Here is a 22,645-nt window from a genome sequence, read left to right as displayed (position 1 = left end):
CCATGTGCGCATTGCTGTGCTTATAATGTGAAGAAATAGCCTAATAGTTGATCAACATTTGATCTGTTGTGTCAGGCTCATTGAGTAAAAAAAGTTTTTTTGATGCTAGTGCTGGTATTAATTTGGGATCTATCGCATCCCACAACTGTCCCAGACTATGTTTGCAATATTTATTTATTGGACAGAATAGAATAGGTTGACTTTTGTTCTGTGGGGGATAGTAGATTGACATAGGCTAGAGTTTTTGCTGTTCGTTAGGCCTACTCATATTGTTGGCTGAAGAAAAGTAAATGTGGACAGTTCTTCCAATATATTCAATATGCACCTCGGAATTGGATAAGGGCTTGCGCAGTTGCATCCCCAATGTGTCTGTCTTCACTTGTAGCCTGTGAGAAAGACCCAATCACATGATGGAGCCTGCAGCACTCAGGGAGAAGTGCACAGCGGCCACCGGCCGCAAAAAGAATGCCTTTTTTTAGGGTGCATTATGGCCACACAAAGGGGATGCCGCCGTGAAATTCTAGGCATTATCAAGTGCTTGTCAAATTGTGAATGAGTGACTGATGTAGTGTGTACAGCCTGCGCAAAAAACAAAGCAGAGCTCATGCCTTTCAAGCAACTTTTTTCAAATCATCGTTAGAGTCGCATCATGCAGCCTTATAATGTATTAAAAATCAAAACATATAGCCCAACGTTTGTAGAACAACTAATGTTACAATAAAAACTCTAAATTAAGCATATAGGAATACCTATTTCTTGGTTAACCGCTGAACACAGAATAGCCGTATGTGCGCACTCCCTCAAATTGTTTGGAGAAAATATTGATATTTTATTCAGCTTTGTTCAGTTGTATTCTTCATACTATAAAATAATGAATTCTAAGCAAATCTTGTCTGTTAAATGAACTAGTGTAGCCCTCAGCCATTTGGCATAGCCAGATCAGGACCTAACATAAGGACAACTCAGAGTATCAGAGTATGCTATTCTGTTCTTCTGAAATAGAGTACATTTTCTTCATATCATGCTTCTTTAGACCTGTCTAAAATAAATACTGGATTTATTCTGAAGGTGTAGGCTATATTACATGGATTTATTAGACTTTTAAAATGTAGATGTTCCAAAGGTCTGCATCAGTGGCTTGTGGAAGCCAGGAGATGCTAAATGTGTTAATTAATGGTCAATTACCGTGAGACCGACAGTTATTTGCTTGACAATCACCGGCTGACAAAACTTCATGACCGCCACAGCCCTAGGTTGGAATAATACTAGGAAATTGTGAAAATTATGATAATGCACTTTTAGTGTAAGCGCTGTTTGAAAAGACTGCCTGAAATGTCATCCTGTTTTGGTGGGATTGAATTTTGGTACATTTGTTAGACCAATAAGAAAGAGAGTTCCAAACCTCTCTGCCAATAACAGCTAGTTTTCAGTTTTCCCCTCCCACCTCAGACCACTCCCAGACAGCCCTAGCAAAATCTTGCTTGAGAAATTGATCTTTGCTAAGAAGCTATTTTTGTTTCTTTTTGACCATTTTAATTGAAAACAATCACGGCAGGGTGCTTAATTGTTACCCAGAAATGATTTGATATTGAGATAAAAATGTCTGCATTGGATCTTTAAACTTGGATACTTTGTTTCAGGTATGAGAAGGATCGTTCTAGCTTCGTATCCTGCTTGGAGAGATGTGAGTCTACATCCAAACCTGAGAGCCATTGCCTGCCTGCAGATAAAACAAAGATACAGAGTGAGCTTCGAGACTTGCAGGTACTGTAAATTCATCCATTTTGAATTTATGTTCCCGGACTGATCTTGCACACAGTTCCATATGTAATTAGGGCCCGTTTCCGAGACAGATTAAGCCTGAAGATTCTCCATTAAAGGTATTTATTGGTCCAGAACTAGATTTCATCTCTGTCTGGGAAATCATTTTGTTGAAAGGCTTGCTGGAGTAGATGCTCAACAAAAGCTTGTCTTCTGTAGGATTTGCAGTATGAGGTGGTGTCGCTGGAGCCCCTCCATACTGGCCTGGTGACCTTAGGAACATCTCTGTACCCCACTGCTCCAGTGGAGCGGGCAAGGGAGCTTAGAGAGGACCTGGAGCAGCTGAAGAAGAGATGGAGCTCCCAGAATGAACTCATCCCTCACAGGTCAGTCAGAACATGGTGTGTTTGTCGGTCCAGCAGTAACACATTGATTCAATCAGGCTGCCTCCAAAATGGCACCCTATTCACTATACTACCACAGACTGTCATTGTTGGCAGATGGATCCTGTACGTCTTCCAAATCAAGTCTGTTTTGTCACATCACATTTCCAACACAATTAGGTCTTACTAGTACTCCACAGCACACAGTCGATAGATTTTTCTGTTATTTGCATACTGTACAGAATCCAGGAGCTCCAGGGCCACCTGTCCCAGGTGGAGCGGTTTGACCAGGCCCTACATACGTTTTCTCAGTGGAGTGAGACGCTCCTCTCCAACCTACACTCAGCTTCCCAGGTCAACATCACTGACCTGCAGCCTGCTGTGGCCCAAGTCAAGGTACGAACTACGGTCAACTGGTCAATAATGTTTTTTTTTGTTTGTCTGTTCTACTGTAAGATATCTGTAATAACAGTGTTATATATGACATATATCTCCTCTTCCTACTCCTCTGCATCCTATATGGTCTTCTGTAGGAGACTCTGGCTGCACTTCAGAAGCAGAGCGGTGTGAGGGAGAGCCTGGAGCTTCAGACAGAGGGTCTGTGTGCCTCGTGTGATCCCCAAGATGCTCAGCTCCTCCAGGGGAGACAGGGGAGCTGCCTACAGCCCTACCAGGAGGCCCAGCAGCTGGCTGAAGTCCGGCTGGACTGCTTGGAGAAGCTAGAGGCCTTGCTGGAGGTAAGATATAGGCTGAATAGGGAGCATTGGTCCGACAACATGACCAGACAGCATGTTAAGGTAAGCTTTGGCTGGCTAGCTTGCCTTAGTCCTGCGTCCTTTCTTGGTCCTCATTTCCGAGTACCCAGATGTTGCTGAAACCTGTTTAAGTAAACATTCAATAAGTAGGAATATGGTTAGGGTTAGGTTTAGGGGTAAGGTTAGGGTCAGGGTTAAGGTAAGAGTTAAGGTTCGGGATAGTCATTCAAAAGTTGTTAAATAGAGTGTAAGGGGTTAACATGTTGGAGTTAAAAAACACAGCCTGTCTTATGCCTCCCTTCCTACAGACCCACTGTGCAGCTGCAGGGGTACTACGAGGCCTGAGGCAAACGGTGGAGAGCGCAGGGAGCTGGGACCGGGGTCGGGTGGAAGAGCTGCAGCGAGAACTGGAGGCCATCGTCCCAGACATCAGCAGACTGGAGAACCTGGCAGCCAGCTTGGACAGCAGCCTCTGTAAAGGTATTTTTATGATTTATGATTTAATTTCTTATAATTTATTTGATGTATTTGTTCCTCTGAATTGTATTGCTACCCTGCACTTTGTATTGCTACATTGTACGCCGTGTTATACAAATAACGTTTTGATTTGATTTGAAGGCCACCTACACGTGGTGAGCAGCACTGCAGAGGGAGGCACCCGGACGTCGTGCCGGGTGCTGGCTGATGGTCTCAGCGGAGAGCTAGACATGGTGAGGAACCTGGTGGGGACCAAGCAAAGCGAGGCAGAGGCTTTGGGAGCGCTGTGGAGCTCCTTCAGGCAGAGGAAGGAGCAGCTGCTGAAGAGTGTGGAGGACATTGAAGAGAAGGCGGACCACCAGAGCCTCAGAGAACCCAGCCCACTTGCCCTGCAGCAGAGGTAGCTACAGTTTAATGCTAGTGTCACAAAGAGCAGAATTCAAACATGAAATTGAACACGTTTAACTTGGAAGACTGTGTAAATCATGCATTGATGTCAATGGTTATGCAACTGGATCTTAAGTTAGGTTTTGGGCGATACCCTGCTACTCTCTCTCTCTTCAATACTCTCTAATGCAGGGATCGTTAACTAGATTTAGCCGCGGGTCGATTTTTTTCTTGAGTGGATCGTCAGGGGGCCGGAACATAATTCCTAATAATTTGTAGACTGCAAATTGACAAGAATCCCAAACAGACATATTAGTTGACTAAACCATAATATTTTCAAACCTTGCTTACATTGTATAAGATCACATACAGTAGTATATCCCCTCTATTATGAGTGGGAATACTTTGGAACAGATTCCCCAAATTAAAATCACTTGGAGCTGATTTGCTTATTTTTTCATTGCTCAAGAAACTTGGGGGGCCAAATCAAATCACCCACGGGCCAAATTCAGGAACCCAAATGGGGAACCCTGCTCTCATGTGTGAGTTGTGAATAGCTGACTGTAAAAGAGTCGCTCCCTCTTCTCTCGTTCTCTGTGGTATCCAGGCTGCGGTTCTTCAACCAGCTGGAGGATGAGCTCCAGTCTCACCAACACGAGGAGCAGTGGCTTAGGGACAAGGGCCAGCAGCTAGCCCAGAGAGATGCAGAGCTGGCTGGGGAGGTTCTCCGAGAAATCAGCCTCCTGGAAACCACCTGGGAGGACACCAAGAGACTCATCACTGACAGGTGCGTAGGTCTCTGTCATCTGCATAACATAACACAGAATAAAGACCAAACTATCACAAAGTCTCTAAACTAACCAGGGACATATAATTAGCAGATTCTTTAAGAATGGCAAAACTTAGCAAAACTGTAGCTCATCCAAGAGACAATATGAACCCTTACTCAAATCTAAGACCACTAACCCCCCCCACAAATGAATCCTATAGTAAGAGTTGTACGTTTGTTGGCAGACAGGAGCAGTGCAGTGTTCTGGTGGAGCTGATGAGAGAGTACCAGAGCTTGAAGACGTCCATAACAACCATCACAGAGAACACTGAGGCTGTGGCTGACATTGGTTCTGCTCTTAAGGACCATGAGGAGACCAAGAGAGCGCTGTCTAAGGTTAGGATAATGACATTCATCTCAGTTCTCATATAAACTTGTGTAAAACATTAGTACACTGTTACCAGCTAGTATCTTGTTATTGCTCTATATTGCTACAGTGAACTTCAAAATAAAAGTAACCACTTCAAAATAAAAGTTTGTGTTGCTCTTCGTTCTCACTGTTTTCCCATTCTTCATCTGTGCAGCATGAAGCAGCGAAGGCGGAGACGTCAGCCAGGCAGAGTGAGCTCGACCAATTTTCCAGTAAAGGGAAGCAGCTGTTGAGTGAGCTGAAGAAGATCTCAGACTGTGAGACCCAGCTAATGAGGAAGGACATGGAGACACTGGTGGACCAGTGGCTCGATGTAAGTCTACATTTCCAGTCTTGCCATGAGGAGTTTAGGTCATCCACTATTGGTGTGTTGTTGCTGTGCTGTGTGTTGATTGTTATATGTTATATTTATGTACCTGCATGCCAGCCTACATCATTGCCCCTTGTGGGATATTCAGTATTTTGAATTGAATTGAATAAAAAACAAGATGTGCAATAGTGATACAGTAGTTCTGTTGGAGTCTTGATTTGATCTTTTTAACTCTGACCGTGAGGAGCATAGGTGATCCCCAAATGTTCTCCACAGCACTCTGCTTTGGGACAGTTTCTCAAGTTCCCTCAAGTTCCTTCCATGAGTATTTCAGTTTGTCCATCTCTGTTTGTACAGGTCCTCTTCAGGTGTTCCTTGGTCTTCCGTGATTTATTTTGCCTCCACAATTTTGTGAATTTACAGAGGTTGATTTTGTCCCTTTACATTACAGGTGTTGGAGAGGGTTGAAGACAACATTGAACATCTGATCCAGAGCTTGGCGTTATGGGAAGATGTACGCCAAATCAGTGAGGCGATCGAGGGATGGACAACCAACTCTGTGATGGAACTCAGTGAGAGCCTGAACAACCTCAACGACAGCCAGAGGATGGAGACCAAACTCTCTGCATTACAGGTATGATGCATTGAGACACACCAGACCGAGATATACAGTAAGATGTTCCTTCTACTACCCTTTAAGTAAAACAGGAGAATGATGGAGCTAAAGTTGTCTGTTAAATGATTCTGTCCAATCAGTTTGACTCAATACATTTTTCAGATACTGCATCCCAAATCTACTAATCATCCAATCCTTTAATTCCTGCAAATCCCAAATGCTCAAACATATAAATGAAATCACATTTTCCAAATTTTTCCCTGTGTATAGGTGGAGATGGGGAAAAATGAGCACAAGCTTGTAAACCTGCAAGGGAAAGTGTCAGAACTGAAGCATCTCAGCCGTAGCCAGGAAACGCCATCCAAACTACAGGTGTTGCGCATTACTATTTTGAAGCCCAGACTTCAGACATCTATAGCTTTTGAAAATCTTGTTTGAAGTTATGTATGTTGAAGCAAACTTTTGAACTAACTGACACATTGTGAGTTTCCTAAAACCTAATGCTAAAAATATTATTTGAAGTCCATTGGTAGGCAATGAAGGAACAATAGTGCTCCAAACATTTTGGGAAACTCATGCTCAGTCGGTTTGTCCCATACAACTTCAGAAGGGAGCTAAAGATCTTCTGTATGTTTCTATCAGGTGCTGGAAGCCGATTTGAGGAAGAAGATGAGCCAGGTGCAGAAGCTGTGTGAGCAGGCCAGTGGAAACCTCCGGGACTTCAGCTCCCAGAGGAAGCAGCTAGAGGACTACATTACTCAGATGTCTGATTGGCTTAAGAGCATGGAGCAATCCCTGACGAGCTCACCGATTGGCTCTGACCCAGAGGACATCTGCAGAGTCAAGGTCGGTAGATGTTGAATTGAAACAGCTTTTACCTGAGAACTTACTTGACTCAGTCCACTTGGCCCTCTTGTGAGCATAGGGAATCCACCATGGCTCTCCACTTCACTATTTTCTGGGCAAGGCCTTTACCTCTTTCCAGGAGATCCTGACTAAGTAATTTTTCTGAGCGATCACACGTGTTATTATGTATATTATTATTGCTGTAGGTGTAGAACTCATATGTGTGTGAATTGCATGACAGGACCTCCAGAAGGACCTTCAGAACCAGCAAGGCAGCATAGATTCTACCAGGGAGAGCCTGAACACTCTGTGTCGGAAGTACCCTTCTGAGGAGCTGGCTGGGCTGGGCAGTGCCCTCACTGACCTCATCAAGAGCTACGAGTTTGTCAACCAGCTCTCCTCCAGGACCCTGGCCTCCCTGCAGCACGGCCTGCAAAAACACTTCAATGGTGAGAAGGACTGAATTCATGGATCGATTGATTGATCTATCCATATATCTATTCTGCACTACACTACTGTATTCTATTCTGCAATATTCTACAACCATGACGAGGATGATGATAATCTCTGTCTCTCTTGTTCTGTAGACCTGGTTCGGGAGTTCCACAACTGGCTGTCTGGGCAGAGGGAGGTAGTGAAAGAGTGCTCTGACCGATCAGGAGACACTAGCATCGTGGAGCGCAAACTCCAGAAGCTAAAGGTACAGTCCGAACACAACATATAACCCATACAACCCTTAACTATACCATTAATCCTCAATCTCTTAAAGTAGGTTTCCCCAGACGCAGATTAAGACTAGTCCTGGAGTAAAATGAACATTTTCCATTGAGTCTGCTTTTTTTATTTCAGGACTAGACTAAATCTGTGCCCTGGAAACTGGCAGTTAAACAGGTAATTACTTGTGCAAGTGTTTCCCTGTCACATACAGTTTAAAGATGTGTCCTCCTTTCGTTTAGGGGGCTCTGGAGCGTGTGGAGGAAGGGGAGGTGCGTCTGACTCAGGTGTGTGAGGAAGGGGAGAAGCTGCTTCTCCATCTCCCTAAGGCCAGCGCTGGCCAGGTGCAGCAGCACCTCTCCTCCATCCAGCAGGACTGGGACCGCTTCGTAGAGCAGTGTAGACTCAACCAACAGGCCCTTGAGGACAGCAATGCACAACTAAATGGGTAAGAGATACTTGGGATGGATCTCAATAATATAAAGAGACTTCCTCTCCTTTCCCTCATCTTCACTTATCCAGGCCTATCCAGGCCTATCCGTTCAGTACAGATGGGAAAAAATCTACTTCTAGAGGTAGAACTATAGAATATTGAGATGCTGCCTTGGAGCCCAGGAGTAGGCCTCAGGGATACAGTCATAGATGTCTATGAGTCTGTGACTGTTACATGGTGATTACATCTCTGTCTGTCAGGTTTGAGAGCCGTCTGAAGAGGCTGAAGCGTTGGCTGGAGCACATGGAGCAGAGGCTGAACACAGAGCTGCCTGAGGAGAAACACAGGGACCCTGAGAAGGCAACACTGGAGAGGGTGGAGGGATACCACCAGGACGTGCTCAAAGAAAGGGACTCGTTCGAGCGACTGTGTCAGGAGTCGCAGGCCCTGAACGAAGGTGGACGGGGCGACGGTGGCGAGACGCGGGCGGCTGTGGGGCTGCAGTCTCAGCACCAAGGTCTGCTGCGGAGGGTGAAGGAGAGGCTGCGGAGCTGCCAGATGACCCTACAGGAACAGCAGGCATTTGAGGAGACCCTGCAGAGCACCTGGTCCTGGCTGAACGGTGTACAGGAACGACTGGGGAGCCTCAACAGTACACTGGGGAACAAGGAGAAGCTGGAGAAGAGGCTGGGACTTGTACAGGTCAGACAACATGACAAACTGAAGCTGATGTATCCATGATAGAGACCTTAATTCAGGAGTTATCATTCTTAATATTTGTTGTTTACTTTACCCCCTATTACATTTACCTCAAGTACCTCATGTGCAACTAATCATTAGCCTATGTTCTTATGAGTCCTCCCAAATACCCCCTTGTGGACAGGCCAGGTACCGCCAGGGGTGCTAGTACCCCAGGTTGAGAACCACTACTTTGGGATAACACGAGCCATGGAAGGTCAATGTTTCAAAGAGGAAATGGTCTACATGGATGTTGAACAAGTCTTCAACCAGTCTAAATAAAGTTTGCGTTGCTCTTCCTCCATGTGTGTTCCAGGACATTCTGCTGATGAAGGGCGAGGGCGAGGTGAAGCTGAACATGGCGGTAGGGAAGGGCGAGCAGGTCCTGAAGCACAACAGTGTGGAGGGACAGGAGGCCATCCGCTCCCAGTTACAGAACCTGAAGGACGCCTGGGCCAACATGCTCATGACCTCCATGAGTTGTCACAGGTACAGCACGCTGCCCGTTTACCCCAATAAAACTACAGTGAATCTCCTGCTGCAGTTTGGAGTAGCACAATACATGATGTTATGTGTATAGCAAGCTTCTCACTACCCGTAAGTATGCTCCAATCTTCCACGTCTCTGTGTGTGTTAATCTGTGCGTGTGTGCTTGTGTTTGTTTTCTTGTGTTGACCAACCCAGTCGTCTGGAGTGGACGGTGGCCCTGTGGAGTAGCTACCAGGAGAGTAAGGGTCAGCTGCAGCAGTGGATGGAGTCTGTAGAGCAGGAGGTGAGATTTAGCTGTGCACACTTTTAGAGATTGGGACTATAAGGTTTTATCAGCATTTTTGTCAAAATTGAGTTTTTGACATTGCCTTGTTCTCTTCAATGTTGTATACCATATAATACTAAAAATACCCCAATTCATGTTAAGTTCAAAAGAATACAATATAAAAATTGCTGACACCATTCAAACCAATGAGGGTTCGGAACATTAAAGCCAATTATCTCAGAATCCTCTTTTAGCAGCTAGAACCTCTCGACTTATCTTTTCTTACTACCACTGATTTAGCATATATCAGCTATTTTAAATACTTTATTGATTGAGATGTGGTTGTTTTACCTTCCTTACTTGAATGCGCTGCATGTAAGTTTCTCAAGGAAAGAGCGTCTATTAGGTGACTCAAATGTCAATGTAAATGTAGGTGGGTCTGGCGCTGGCCCAGCAGCCAGGCCTGAAGGAAAAGGCTTCTCTCCTGGAGCGTCTCAGAGCCCTGCAGGCTGACGTGGAGGCTCATACAGCACCACTGGGCAGGCTGACAGAGAAGGCTGCAGAGCTGCATGAGAAGACAGGCGACCAGGCCTTCGGACCAGAGCAGAGAATGGAGCTCAATGCGCACTTTGCTGATATCACCGCTGTCGTCAAGGTAATCAAGCCTTGCTCCTAAAGGAAGGCAGTTAGATACATGCTTTTCCCCTTTGTATAATAACCACATCTAATGACTACATAAGTACATTCAGTTCAAGTCTGACGATCTGTTTGTGTTATTAGCCTCAATTCATCTAGTTTGGTTGTTGTAATCGACTTGCATTGATGTTAATGCATCGAGACAATATCCAGTCTTTGTTCAGTCTTATATCCAGTCTTTACACTCGATGTGTAAATCTGACACAGCCTAACTCGGTCTCTCCGTCCACCCCTCAGGGTAAGGTTCACGCCATGGAGAACATAGTGACAGAGCATGAGCACTACCTGGAAGCTGTGAGGGACTTCAATGATTGGCTGACCTCTGCCAGGGAGGAGCTCCAGCGCTGGTCGGATCTGTCAGGAGACTCCACCTCTGTAAAGAGGAAGCTCGCCAAAGTTCGGGTGAGGATGTTCAATCATCACATACGATATAAACACCTTGTTGACACATCATTGACACATCAAAGTAATCATCAGAGATTAGGCACATGCAAAAAAATTCAATAAATGTTACCCTCCCGTAAGGAAATGTCTCTCTGTCTGCGCTAAGCCGCTATAGGACATCATAGTGACGGATGGAGAGTAGTTGGCAGGAACAGTAACAGTTGAATGTTTCCTGTTCAAATGTTCCATGTTCCAATCCAGGAGCTGATAGACTCCAGGCAGTGTGGCCGAGAGCGTCTCAGCCGGGTGCAGCGTTGTGGGGCTGCAGCGAGGGACCACACGGGCTCCGGGGGCTTCGAGGCAGTGGAGAGGGAGGAGGCAGCCCTGCTGTCTGCCTGGGAGCACTGGGAGCGTGGGGCACTGCAGACCAGGGCAGGCCTGGAGACTGCGCTCTCTCAGATCGCCAGCTCAGAACAGGAGTTTAACTGCTTGGCTGCTCAGCTGGAGCAGGACCTGCAGGAGTTTAGCAGTCAGCTGCAGGAGTGGAGAGACAGACTTTCTCAGACCGAGGGGAAAAACAGTGGGGAGGAGGCTGTGCAGGGCTGGCAGATTGCAAAGGTAGGCTCCTTTGCAGGTATTCTTATATATACTGCTCAAAAAAATAAAGGGAACACTAAAATAACACATCCTAGATCTGAATGAATGAAATATTCTTATTAAATACATAGTTGAATGTGCTGACAACAAAATCACGCAAAAATTATCAATGGAAATCAAATTTATCAACCCATGGAGGTCTGGATTTGGAGTCACACTCAAAATTAAAGTGGAAAACCACACTACAGGCTGATCCAACTTTGATGTAATGTCCTTAAAACAAGTCAAAATGAGGCTCAGTAGTGTGTGTGGGCTCCACGTGCCTGTATGACCTCCCTACAACGCCTGGGCATGCTCCTGATGAGGTGGCGGATGGTCTCCTGAGGGATCTCCTCCCAGACCTGGACTAAAGCATCCGCCAACTCCTGGACAGTCTGTGGTGCAACGTGGCGTTGGTGGATGGAGCGAGACATGATGTCCCAGATGTGCTCAATTGGATTCAGGTCTGGGGAACGGGCGGGCCAGTCCATAGCATCAATGCCTTCCTCTTGCAGGAACTGCTGACACACTCCAGCCACATGAGGTCTAGCATTGTCTTGCATTAGGAGGAACCCAGGGCCAACCGCACCAGCATATGGTCTCACAAGGGGTCTGAGGATCTCATCTCGGTACCTAATGGCAGTCAGGCTACCTCTGGCGAGCACATGGAGGGCTGTGCGGCCCCCCAAAGAAATGCCACCCCACACCATGACTGATCCACCGCCAAACCGGTCATGCTGGAGGATGTTGCAGGCAGCAGAACGTTCTCCATGGCGTCTCCAGACTCTGTCACGTCTGTCACATGTGCTCAGTGTGAACCTGCTTTCATCTGTGAAGAGCACAGGGCGCCAGTGGCGAATTTGCCAATCTTGGTGTTCTCTGGCAAATGCCAAACGTCCTGCACGGTGTTGGGCTGTAAGCACAACCCCCACCTGTGGACGTCGGGCCCTCATACCACCCTCATGGAGTCTGTTTCTGACCGTTTGAGCAGACACATGCACATTTGTGGCCTGCTGGAGGTCATTTTGCAGGGCTCTGGCAGTGCTCCACCTGTCCCTCCTTGCACAAAGGCGGAGGTAGCGGTCCTGCTGCTGGGTTGTTGCCCTCCTACGGCCTCCTCCACGTCTCCTGATGTACTGGCCTGTCTCCTGGTAGCGCATCCATGCTCTGGACACTACGCTGACAGACACAACAAACCTTCTTGCCACAGCTCGCATTGATGTGCCATCCTGGATGAGCTGCACTACCTGAGCCACTTGTGTGGGTTGTAGACTCCGTCTCATGCTACCACTAGAGTGAAAGCACCGCCAGCATTCAAAAGTGACCAAAACATCAGCCAGGAAGCATAGGAACTGAGAAGTGGTCTGTGGTCACCACCTGCAGAACCACTCCTTTATTGGGGGTGTCTTGCTAATTGCCTATAATTTCCACCTGTTGTCTATTCCATTTGCACAACAGCATGTGAAATTTATTGTCAATCAGTGTTGCTTCCTAAGTGGACAGTTTGATTTCACAGAAGTGTGATTGACTTGGAGTTACATTGTGTTGTTTAAGTGTTCCCTTTATTTTTTTGAGCAGTGTATATATTGTTCAAGTATTGATGCACTGCCAAAGCGGAATGCAACAATAAAGGAAGGATCCGTAATAGTTATGATGAGTGTTGACTTTTCAAAGTGAAAGTGAAATGGCCAAAATCGCCATATACTCAGGCATCCACAATCCTCCATTCCCTCTCCTCTAAAGCATCTTCTCATTGTGTGTGTGTGTGTGTGCCACCCAGGACACTCTGGATGGCCTGGTTAAAGTGGAGCCCATGTCAGACAGTCTGAAGTCCCAGCTCAACGACCTATGGCGGTTCTCCAGGGACCTGGGCACTCAGTCAGAGAGAGTGTCCTCCGTCATCAAGGAGTACAACAGGTGAGTCAGTCAGCAGCAGGATGGAGGATTCTTACTATACTCAAACTTTCACGCAAAGCGTTCACTGGTGTCAATGGGAGACTTGCACAGAAAGTTACGCGTGCAGAATCAGATCTCAAGTCTGAATACCGCCCTGTAGGTGCTGTGTAAAAGTAATTGTATCTGGTTCTCTCTTCTCCCTCCTAGTCTGAGCCTGCAGGCCTCCAGAGAATGCCAGAGCAAAGAGAAGCTTGTGGAGCAGAGGTTCCGTGCCACTTTCCGAGAGTTCCAGCAGTGGCTGGTTAACGCCAAGATCATCACAGCCAAGTGCTTTGACGTGCCTCAGAACCTCAGCGAGGCCTCCTCCAGCCTGCAGAAGATACAGGTACACTAAGGGCCAGTTTCCCTGGACTCAAAATCAAGCCTAGTCGATCAGTTCTCCCTCTCCCTCTCTCTTTCTCTCTCTCTCTACCACACCTGCTGTCTCGACCTCTGAATGCTCAGCTATGAAAGCGAACTGACATTTACTCCTAAATGTGCTGACCTGTTGCACCCTCTACAACCACTATGATTATTATTTGAACCTGCTGGTCATCTATGAACGTTTGAACATCTTGAAGAACGATCTGGCCTTATTTGCCATGAACTCTTATAATCTCCACCGGGCACAGCCAGAAAGAGGACTGGCCACCCTTCAGGGCCTGGTTCCTCTCTAGGTTTCTTCCTAGGTTCCTGCCTTTCTGGGGTGTTTTTTCTAGCCACCGTGCTTCTACATCTGCATTGCTTACTCTTTGGGGTTTTAGGGTGGGTTTCTGTATAAGCACTTTGTGACTTCTGCTGATGTATAAAGGGCTTTATAAATACATTTTACATTTGATTGATGTGTTCTTCAATGAATATTCTCCAGTAAAAGCACTTCTTATCTTTGTTCAGGAAACCTTTTGTCCTTGAACATATTTGTCCGTGTAAGCACATTTGATTTCGGTGGACATTCTGTTTTGAAGTATGCGTCTCATCTCTTGACTTCTGTCTCCACCCCAAAGGAGTTCCTGAGTGACAGGGAACAGGGCCACTCCAAGCTGAATGCTGTGGTGCTAAGTGGTGAGCTGGTGGTCAGTATTGCTGCCAAAGATCGAGTGGACGCTGTCCGGGCCAAGATTAGCAGTGCCAGAGAGGACTGGAAGACTCTGATGTCCAACCTGCACCAGAGGGAGACTGCATTACAGGTACTCCATCTATGTACAGTACAGCGTGTGAATCCTTTCTGATGATAATTTGTCATCTATTCACTTTGTTTAAAAACATTATCTCACTCAGTGTACTTTACTCTATCTTGAGAGGAAGCATTTTATCAATTTGTGTGGTGCTGAGACCTCTGGTTTGGAATTGTGTGTCAGAAGGTGTGTTTGTTTCACTTCTATGTTTCAGAACCTCCAGTCTCAGATGAAGGACTTTGAGGCGAGTGCGGAGCCCCTTCAGGAGTGGCTGCACGGGACAGAGGTTGCTGTACAGGAGAGCAGCACACGACTCCACGACCTCACAGCTAAAAAGCAGGAGTTGCACAAGCTGCAGGTATACGTGGCTCTCAGCCTGTGTCATTATGTCACTTCGTAAACCGCTATCACCATAACTGTTCCCATCATCCCACCCTCCACCCAGCCTTGCCAGGCACCAGGCTATTACAGAAGCTCACCATTTCAGCTCTGTCACAGTCAATCATAGTCACTGATGGAGTTCCGCATTGCATTGTTAAAGCTTATCACAACTGCTAACTGCTCATTTCTGCCCTGCCATCTATTCTATCTATTTTCAAATGCTTCTGCTGCAAATGCTTCTGCTGCAGAGTAAAGAATAACTGTTTACAGAGTTGACACTTGACAACCCTGCTCAAATGCTTGCATCAAACATCTTTGTCTGCTGTGTTTTCTAACCTTCTTTGGAATTCCATTTCATGACAGTATTTCATGGTCATAACATTGACCAAATCTCCTTCTTCCATGTCTGGTTTCTAAGTGTCTCTGTTAACTTAGCTAACTGTCTTGTGTGTTGGCTTGCATGCCTCTGTCTCGGTGATAACCTGCTTGTGCCCTTGCAGTCTGTGCTCGAGGAGTTAGCCTCTCAAGAGGTTCAGCTGATCAGGCTCAAAGAGAAGGCCCAGCTACTGTGGGACGGACACGCGGCCGGAAAGGGCTTTGTCCACCGTGTCTCACAGCTCTCTGCACAGTACCTAGCTCTAACCAACATGACCAAGGTAACTAATGTCTGCCTGCCTGCCAGCCTGTCCACCTGCAAGAGGGCAGGGAGGAGGCTCTAGACTGTGTTTGTCTGGAGCTTACCACTCCGGTTAAAATTGCGTAGATAATCAATGAATTTACAATTTTATAGCTGTAGAATGAAATATTGTATCATTGTAAACGTAATTATGTTTGATGGTATTTCGTTTTGAGGTAATGCTGAATTGCTAACACTTTAATACTGCTAATACTGAATTTCAATTTTTGCTGGCAAAATTACTACCGCTGTTCTTTTCTTCCATACTGGATTGTGGCCCGTTGTCATTTGCATCCACAAACCCCAGGTTCGCTTTAAGTTGAATTTGTCATGAGTGTGCAGATGAATGAACACACAGAGGCTGACCTGTGTGCTGTGCTGTGTGATCCCACAGGAGAAGGCTTCCCGTATCGACCGGATTGTCACCGAGCACCAGCTGTTCTCCCAGGGGCTGAAGGAGCTGCAGAACTGGGTGGCCGACACCAGCCACATGCTGCAGACCTACTGCACCCCCACAGCAGACAAGAACGTCCTGGACAGCAGGGTGATAAAGCTGGAGGTACAGTACGACCACCTCTGACCTACACCAAGCTACACTAAGCTAAACTAAACTCAGTAAACTAAACTAAGTAAACTATACTATGCTAAGATAAACTGAATTAAACAAAGCTAAGAGAAGCTACACTAGATCAAATAAAATAAATTAAACAAAGCTTAACTAAAATAGAGTCAGACTTGGATTACAGAGTAGAAGCTGTTTTAAATCTCCAGTATGTAACAGGTATCTAAGTTAGCATTGCTACTGCCTTCGTGAGACCTCACTATGTTATCCATGCAATGACCCTTAATGTCATTCTCCCAGGCTTTGCTGACAGCACGTCAGGAGAAGGAGATCCAGCTGAAGATGCTGGTCACCAGGGGAGAGTCTGTCCAGAGGAACACCTCAGTAGAGGGAGTACCAGTAGTCCGCAAGCACATCCAGGACCTCAAAGACTCCTGGGATGCCCTGCTTTCCGCCTCCATCCATTGCAAAAGGTATAGCTTTTCTTTCTTGTGCACTGCCTCAGTAGAATACTTACTGGGTTATGATAACGTCTGATCAAATTTAATGTTTTGTTTTATTTTTAACATTTGGGTAGTGTACAAGTAACTTTAGTGGCGATTAGCTGATATATTTATGTTTATTACACTGTATTCCCCTCACAGTCAGTTGGAGGGAGCCCTTTCCCAGTGGACCAGCTACCAGGAGGACGTGCTTCAGTTTGTGAGCTGGGTGGAGCATGTTGAGGAGAGCCTGGACCCAAAAGACAAACAGTTCTCCGAGATGAGAGACAAAACTGCCAACCTGGGTAAAGCCAAGGTACCCACCGTCGTCTATACTACTCATTATTATTGACAGTTGATGGGAAATGTGATTGCAAATAATAACAGTAAAAGAGGGACTCATGTCCGGTGCCAGTGCAAATAATAATGGTGAAAAAGACATGTCATGTGCCTCTGTCTTATAAAAACATTTGGATAAAGTGACCTTGGTAATGATTGGTCACAAAGTGCTTCTCAAACATCTTTAGTTTTATCAAGAGGTATTATCTTAACCCAGTGAAATGCCATGGTTTGTTTCAGCTTCAGACAGTGCAAATTATAACGGTGAAAGAAGACATCCTTGTCGGGTGCCTCTTCCTTAAAAAGTCTCCAAATGCCAGTCTCCTATATGTTTGGTTTTATCAAGAAGTAACCTAACCCTGTATCATGCTGTGGTTTAAGTACAGTAGAAACATACACATTAACCCTGAGCTATGTTGTGTTTGTTATAGCTTCTCTATGAGGAGGTGCTGAGCCACAGCAGTCTGCTGGACACCATCACTATGAAGGGAGCCAACATGGCCGAACATTACGTCACACAGCTAGAGCTCCAGGACCTGCAGGAACGATACAACACCGTCAAGGACAACGCCAAGGTATATAGAGTAGCAGTGAAGCATTGAAGCATGCTCCATCTCCTACTCTTGTGTTAGTATTACTTGCCAGACTTATGTTGTTCCTCCTATGCATTAGCATCAACAAAAATAGTAGTAGTTGCATGTCTGTAATGCACGTCATTGTTATTGTGTTGTCAGAGTACGATGGGGAAAGCAGAGGAGCTTGTGCAGGCCCACCAGGAGTACCAGAGAGGCCTGCATGTGTTTGAGGCGTGGCTGGAGCAGGAGCAGGAGAAGCTGGGCTGCTACACACAGCTAGAGGGGGATGTGGAAACCCTGGAGGAGACGCTTCAGAAACTACAGGTCAGAACAAGAACATACTGCTACCTCCAGATACGGAGCCAAAGAAAAGTGGCTTTTCCCATTTCTCTCATTCTCCGAGATGAGAGACAAAACTGCCAACCTGGGTAAAGCCAAGTGACCCACGTTCAGCTATACTACTCATTATTATTGACAGTTGATGGGAAATGGGATTTCAAATAATAACCGTTTTTTTTATTGAACCTTTATTTTATCAGCGAGTCATACTGAGACCTGAATGACATGAATTACAGAAAATACACACATCAATATAAATACAAAATACATTCATCAGAAATAAGGTCATCAATCAGCTTTCTGAATTGCCCTAAAGGCACCAAAACATCACATTTTATAACTTTTTGAAGATTTATTTAAGAACATTATGAAGGAAAATAGGGAATCATGTCCGGTGCCAGTGCAAATAATAATGGTGATAAAAGACATGTCATGTGCATGGATTATTGATAGTTGTATAATTATTATTATCATCTATATTACACGTATCATGTAGTAACCAAGAAAGTGTTAAACAAATCAACATTTATTTTAGATTCTTCAAAGTTTCCACCCTTTGCCTTGATAACAGCTTTGCACACTTTTGGGATTCTCTCAACCAGATTAATGAGGAAGGCTTTTCCAACAGTCTTGAGGGAGTTTCCACATATGCTGAGCACTTGTTGGTTGCTTTTCCTTCACTCTGCGGTCCAACTTTTGCCAAACCATCTCAATTGGGTTGAGGTCGGGTGATTGTGGAGGCCAGGTCACCTGATGCAGCACTCCATCACTCTCCTTCTTGGTCAAATAGCCCTTACACAGCCTGGAGGTGTGTTTTGGGTCATTGTCCTGTTTGAAAACAAATGATAGTCCCACTAAGCGCAACCCAGATGGGATGGCATGGTAGCCATGCTGGTTAAGTGTGCCTTGAATTCTAAATAAATCACAGACAGTGTCACCAGCAAAGCACACCCACACCATCACACCTCCTCCTCCATGCTTCACGGTAGGAACCACACATGCAGAGATCATCCGTTCACCTACTCTGCATCTCACAAAGACCCGGCGGCTGGATCCAAACATCTCAAATTTGGACTCATCAGACCAAAGGACAGATTTCCATCATCTAATGTCCATTGGTCATGTTTCTTGGCCCAAGCATGTCTCTTCCTCTCATTGGTGTCCTTTAGTAGTGGTTTCTTTGCAGCAATTCGACCATGAAGGCCTGATTCACGCAGTCTCCTCTGAACAGTTGATGTTGAGATGTGTCTGTTACTTGAACTCTGTGAAGCATTTATTTGGCCTCAATCTGAGGTGCAGTTAACTCTAATAAACGTATCCTCTGCAGCAGAGGTAACTCTGGGTCTTCCTTTCCTGTGGCAATCTTCCTGAGAGCCAGTTTCATCATAGCGCTTGATGGTTTTTGCGACTGCACTTGAAGAAACGTTCAAGGTTCTTGAATTTTTCCGCATTGACTGACCTTCATGTCTTCAAGTAATGATAGACTGTCATTTCTCTTTGCTTATTTGAGCTGTTCTTGCCATAACATGGGTGTAACGGTCATCGTTGCATGAAAAAGTGGACCAAAGCGCAGCGTGGTAAGTGTTCATGATTTATTAATAAAACTGAACACTGAATAACAAAAACAACAAAGAGAACGAACGAAACCGAAACAGTTCTGTCTGGTGCAGACACAAAACAGAAAACAGCTACCCACAAAACACAGGTGGGAAAAGGCTACCTAAGTATGGTTCTCAATCAGAGACAACGAAGGACAGCTGCCTCTGATTGAGGACCACACCCGGCCAAACACACAGAAATAGAAAACATAGAACACAAAACATAGAATGCCTACCCCAACTCATGCCCTGACCAAACCAAAATAGAGACATAAAAATGATCTCTAAGGTCAGGGCTTGACAATGGGCTTGGTCTATTACCAAATAGGGCTAACTTCTGTATACCACCCCTACCTTGTCACAACACAACTGATTGGCTCAAACGCATTAACCTTTTGACGCGTAAATTCTAAATATTAATAACAGCCCTTACAGTGTGAGTACTTTTGCACACTCTGCCAGAATTCTATGCTGCTGTTCTAGAATTTGATTGTTGCATTTTGCCGCTATTCTCTACACCCCTCATTGTATCAATACCGCAATGTCTGCTTCATTTGAGGCTTTATAAAACTTTCTTCCTATAGTAGTAGCAGTGAGTTTGTATAGTATTACTGATCATTTTATAATTATTATTATCATCTATATTACACGTATTATTATCTGAAAGAGGCTTTGGTATTAGCCTGTCTGAGGGCCTGCGCGTGTGAGATAGGGCGGGAAACCTGAGACGCTAAATCCGGTGTATTTGATACAATAGTGGCATACAAAAAGTGAGATTGGGGTATGAACATATATTGGATATGCCGACCATGACTAAGGCCGGGAAAGGCTGACATCCTTTTTCTTCATTTAAATGTTGTTATTTAATTTATCACCACTGGACATGTAGCCTACAGATGCCTGCCTTGTCACCAAGCAAGGAAGATTTCTCAACAAATGCGGTGAGTATTATGGCTTGGCTAGGTTTTAGCCTGGTCGTGGCGGAGGACAATGAGAACAGGGTGGTGGACAAGATCATGTAAGCAACAAAGTGAGGTAGTTTGTGCGTGCGATCAGATTGAATGGTGCATGCGTGTAATCAGCTATATTGTATGCAGAGACCGTGGCATGAGTGAAGTAAGGCTGTAGATATAATGAAATGCATTCCAGGTGACTATCTCATGAAGCTGGTTGAGAGAATGCCAAGAGTGTGCAAAGCTGTCATCAAGGCAAAGGGTGGCTACTTTGAAGAATCTCAAATACAAAATGTACTTTTATTTGTTTAACTTTTTTTGGTTACTACATGATTCTGTATGTGTTATTTCATAGTTTTGATGTCTTCACTATTGTTCTACAATGTAGAAAATAGTAAAAATAAAGAAAAACCCCTGAGTAGGTGTGTCCAAACTTAAATATTATGCTCTTTACTTGTCAGTGTTCCAAACGGGACATTATTCGTCTTTTTACCTAAACATGCAAACACCATCAGATAGTATTGATAGCAAGCAGTTCACTGGGTTAGTCAGATTTGATTAAATATAACAAAACAGATGAACTGGAATGACATTCACTCTCACGGGATCGGTTGCCAAAAAGAACTAACTGAATGCCACACTCCCAATAAGCCATGAATATGACTGCATTGAGGTATATGTCATTGTTCTTCTAAGGCTATATGCACCATACCACTGCTTATTTAATTTGTTAATTTAGCAAAAAAGACACCTCATAATCCAGTACCTTTATCACAGTCAACACACCTACAGTATATTTTAGCTTGAATAAGCTTTAAAACTGACCTAGTCAAAATGGCCTAGTCAAAATGGCCTAGTCAAAGCCCAGACCTCATTCCAATTGAGAATATGTGGTATGACTTAAAGATTGCTGTACACCAGCAGAACCCATCCAACTTGAAGGATGGGTTCCCACTGGGCAAAAATCTAGATGGCTAGATGTGCCAAGCTTATAGAGACATACCCCAAGAGACTTGCAGCTGTAATTGCTGCAAAAGTTGGCTCTACAAAGTTATGCACGCTCAAGTTCTGTTTTTTTGTCTTATTTCTTGTTTGTTTCACAATGAAACATATTTTGCATCTTCAAAGTGGTAGGCATGTTGTGTAAATGAAATGATACAAATCCCCCCAAAATCCATTTTAATTCCAGGTTGTAAGCCAACAAAATGGGAAAAATGCCAAGGGGGTGAATACTTTCGCAAGCCACTGTAGCCTTACATGCTAGCAAAATGGTATCAGTCCAGCTAATAGATGAGCAAACTAGACTAATGATGATGAACACTCACCTCAACTTAGCTAACATTTCCCCAGCCTTATTGTAACCAAATATCCAAAACAGATTGAGTGAAAACAAAAATCTGACACTGATTGATTTATCAAGATGAGTCCCCATGCTTTTCTCAAACCAGCGCGATGGCATTGTCCCAATCAAAACGGCGTGGGAATGATCATCTAGACCGCACACGGCTGTTGTTGCTGTACATTTATTATAACAGTTGGAGGACTTTGAACGTTTCAGTGAGCAACAATTTGATACATGCCTTCAATTGCGTTAGCCTTTTATTGCAATATTATATTTTCGTCGTTCAGTGATATTTATTCCCACAGTAATTCATTATGCATCCATCCAGTTGTGGTTTAGGAAATGTGCATGTTTTGGTGGGCAATGCGAAGTGATGGGCGAAATGACATGCCTTGCGAAGTTTAGAACTGCCACGGGGATGGTAACAGCTTAGTAACTGGCGCTGCCTAGCAACTATCATTATAAATCATCAAATCTTACGCCGGATTTAGATACAACTAGTCTTATTTTTGGTTGGTGCAAAAGGTGTAAACTCTGATCACAAAGTCGGACGTAGCTACGACCAACATAGCATTCAAGACCAACTGTGTTTTATGCCCAACTGGTCCAATAGGCCCCTGATGTATTGAATATAATGGATCATATTCAAAATAGTTTTCTAAATAGATGTTGGTCAGCATTGGGAAAAATGCCTATATTTGCCTGTTGGCGCGAGATGTACAGTATAATGGCGTTGGAATGTCCAGTAATATTTCGTAATGGCCAGTGTAAATAATGAGAGCTGTCTCTCTGCATTCATTCCCAGGAGCTGCAACTCCAGTGCACGGAGGGCCAGGCCCTGCTCAACACCCTGCTAGACAGTAGAGACCAGGTTGTGCCATGGGGGGTCCCTCAGATCGAGGACCGGGTTCTGGAGACTGTGCAGCAAGACTGGCGGTTGTACCAGGGGAGGCTGGGAGACACCAGGGGCCAGCTCAACAGTGCCCTGGCCAAGCTCCGCCAGATGGAGCAGAAGTTTCAGCGTCTGGACAGCTGGCTGAAGAGCATGGAGAGCAAAGGTCAACTACGAAGCCATCGGAGGTCAGACCGCGCCACCAAGGACGCTCAGCTGCAACTAATTAAGGTCAGCAGTGGTTCCGAGTAGATTGCTGTGAAACACTAACTGACGTCAATGATGATGTTGTTTATTGTTATATTAG

The 22,645-nt window shown here is 45.1% G+C and overlaps 1 protein-coding gene across 7 annotated transcripts in view; it reads left to right on the top strand.

Moving 5' to 3' along the window:
* The window catches only part of syne1b (spectrin repeat containing, nuclear envelope 1b), a 145,692-nt gene that overhangs the window by 43,306 nt on the left and 79,741 nt on the right, over window positions 1-22,645 (top strand). For all 7 annotated transcript variants that reach the window (XM_071365255.1, XM_071365258.1, XM_071365251.1 and 4 more), the window contains 32 exons: window positions 1,641-1,764; window positions 1,981-2,147; window positions 2,387-2,540; window positions 2,678-2,881; window positions 3,208-3,379; window positions 3,518-3,776; window positions 4,371-4,550; window positions 4,778-4,928; window positions 5,117-5,275; window positions 5,724-5,906; window positions 6,159-6,260; window positions 6,531-6,734; window positions 6,976-7,183; window positions 7,322-7,434; window positions 7,691-7,896; window positions 8,142-8,583; window positions 8,936-9,108; window positions 9,304-9,391; window positions 9,807-10,028; window positions 10,307-10,471; window positions 10,715-11,071; window positions 12,870-13,006; window positions 13,193-13,370; window positions 14,029-14,211; window positions 14,414-14,557; window positions 15,081-15,236; window positions 15,651-15,815; window positions 16,119-16,291; window positions 16,463-16,616; window positions 17,071-17,214; window positions 17,374-17,538; window positions 22,252-22,569. In XM_071365255.1, coding sequence (XP_071221356.1) covers window positions 1,641-1,764; window positions 1,981-2,147; window positions 2,387-2,540; window positions 2,678-2,881; window positions 3,208-3,379; window positions 3,518-3,776; window positions 4,371-4,550; window positions 4,778-4,928; window positions 5,117-5,275; window positions 5,724-5,906; window positions 6,159-6,260; window positions 6,531-6,734; window positions 6,976-7,183; window positions 7,322-7,434; window positions 7,691-7,896; window positions 8,142-8,583; window positions 8,936-9,108; window positions 9,304-9,391; window positions 9,807-10,028; window positions 10,307-10,471; window positions 10,715-11,071; window positions 12,870-13,006; window positions 13,193-13,370; window positions 14,029-14,211; window positions 14,414-14,557; window positions 15,081-15,236; window positions 15,651-15,815; window positions 16,119-16,291; window positions 16,463-16,616; window positions 17,071-17,214; window positions 17,374-17,538; window positions 22,252-22,569 — 5,950 coding nt within the window. The remainder of the gene's footprint in view (window positions 1-1,640; window positions 1,765-1,980; window positions 2,148-2,386; window positions 2,541-2,677; window positions 2,882-3,207; window positions 3,380-3,517; window positions 3,777-4,370; window positions 4,551-4,777; window positions 4,929-5,116; window positions 5,276-5,723; window positions 5,907-6,158; window positions 6,261-6,530; window positions 6,735-6,975; window positions 7,184-7,321; window positions 7,435-7,690; window positions 7,897-8,141; window positions 8,584-8,935; window positions 9,109-9,303; window positions 9,392-9,806; window positions 10,029-10,306; window positions 10,472-10,714; window positions 11,072-12,869; window positions 13,007-13,192; window positions 13,371-14,028; window positions 14,212-14,413; window positions 14,558-15,080; window positions 15,237-15,650; window positions 15,816-16,118; window positions 16,292-16,462; window positions 16,617-17,070; window positions 17,215-17,373; window positions 17,539-22,251; window positions 22,570-22,645) is intronic.

Source organism: Salvelinus alpinus, chromosome 25, assembly GCF_045679555.1.
Source record: "Salvelinus alpinus chromosome 25, SLU_Salpinus.1, whole genome shotgun sequence".
In the NCBI taxonomy this organism is placed as follows: domain Eukaryota; kingdom Metazoa; phylum Chordata; class Actinopteri; order Salmoniformes; family Salmonidae; genus Salvelinus; species Salvelinus alpinus.
This window is presented reverse-complemented; position numbering and strand designations above follow the sequence as displayed.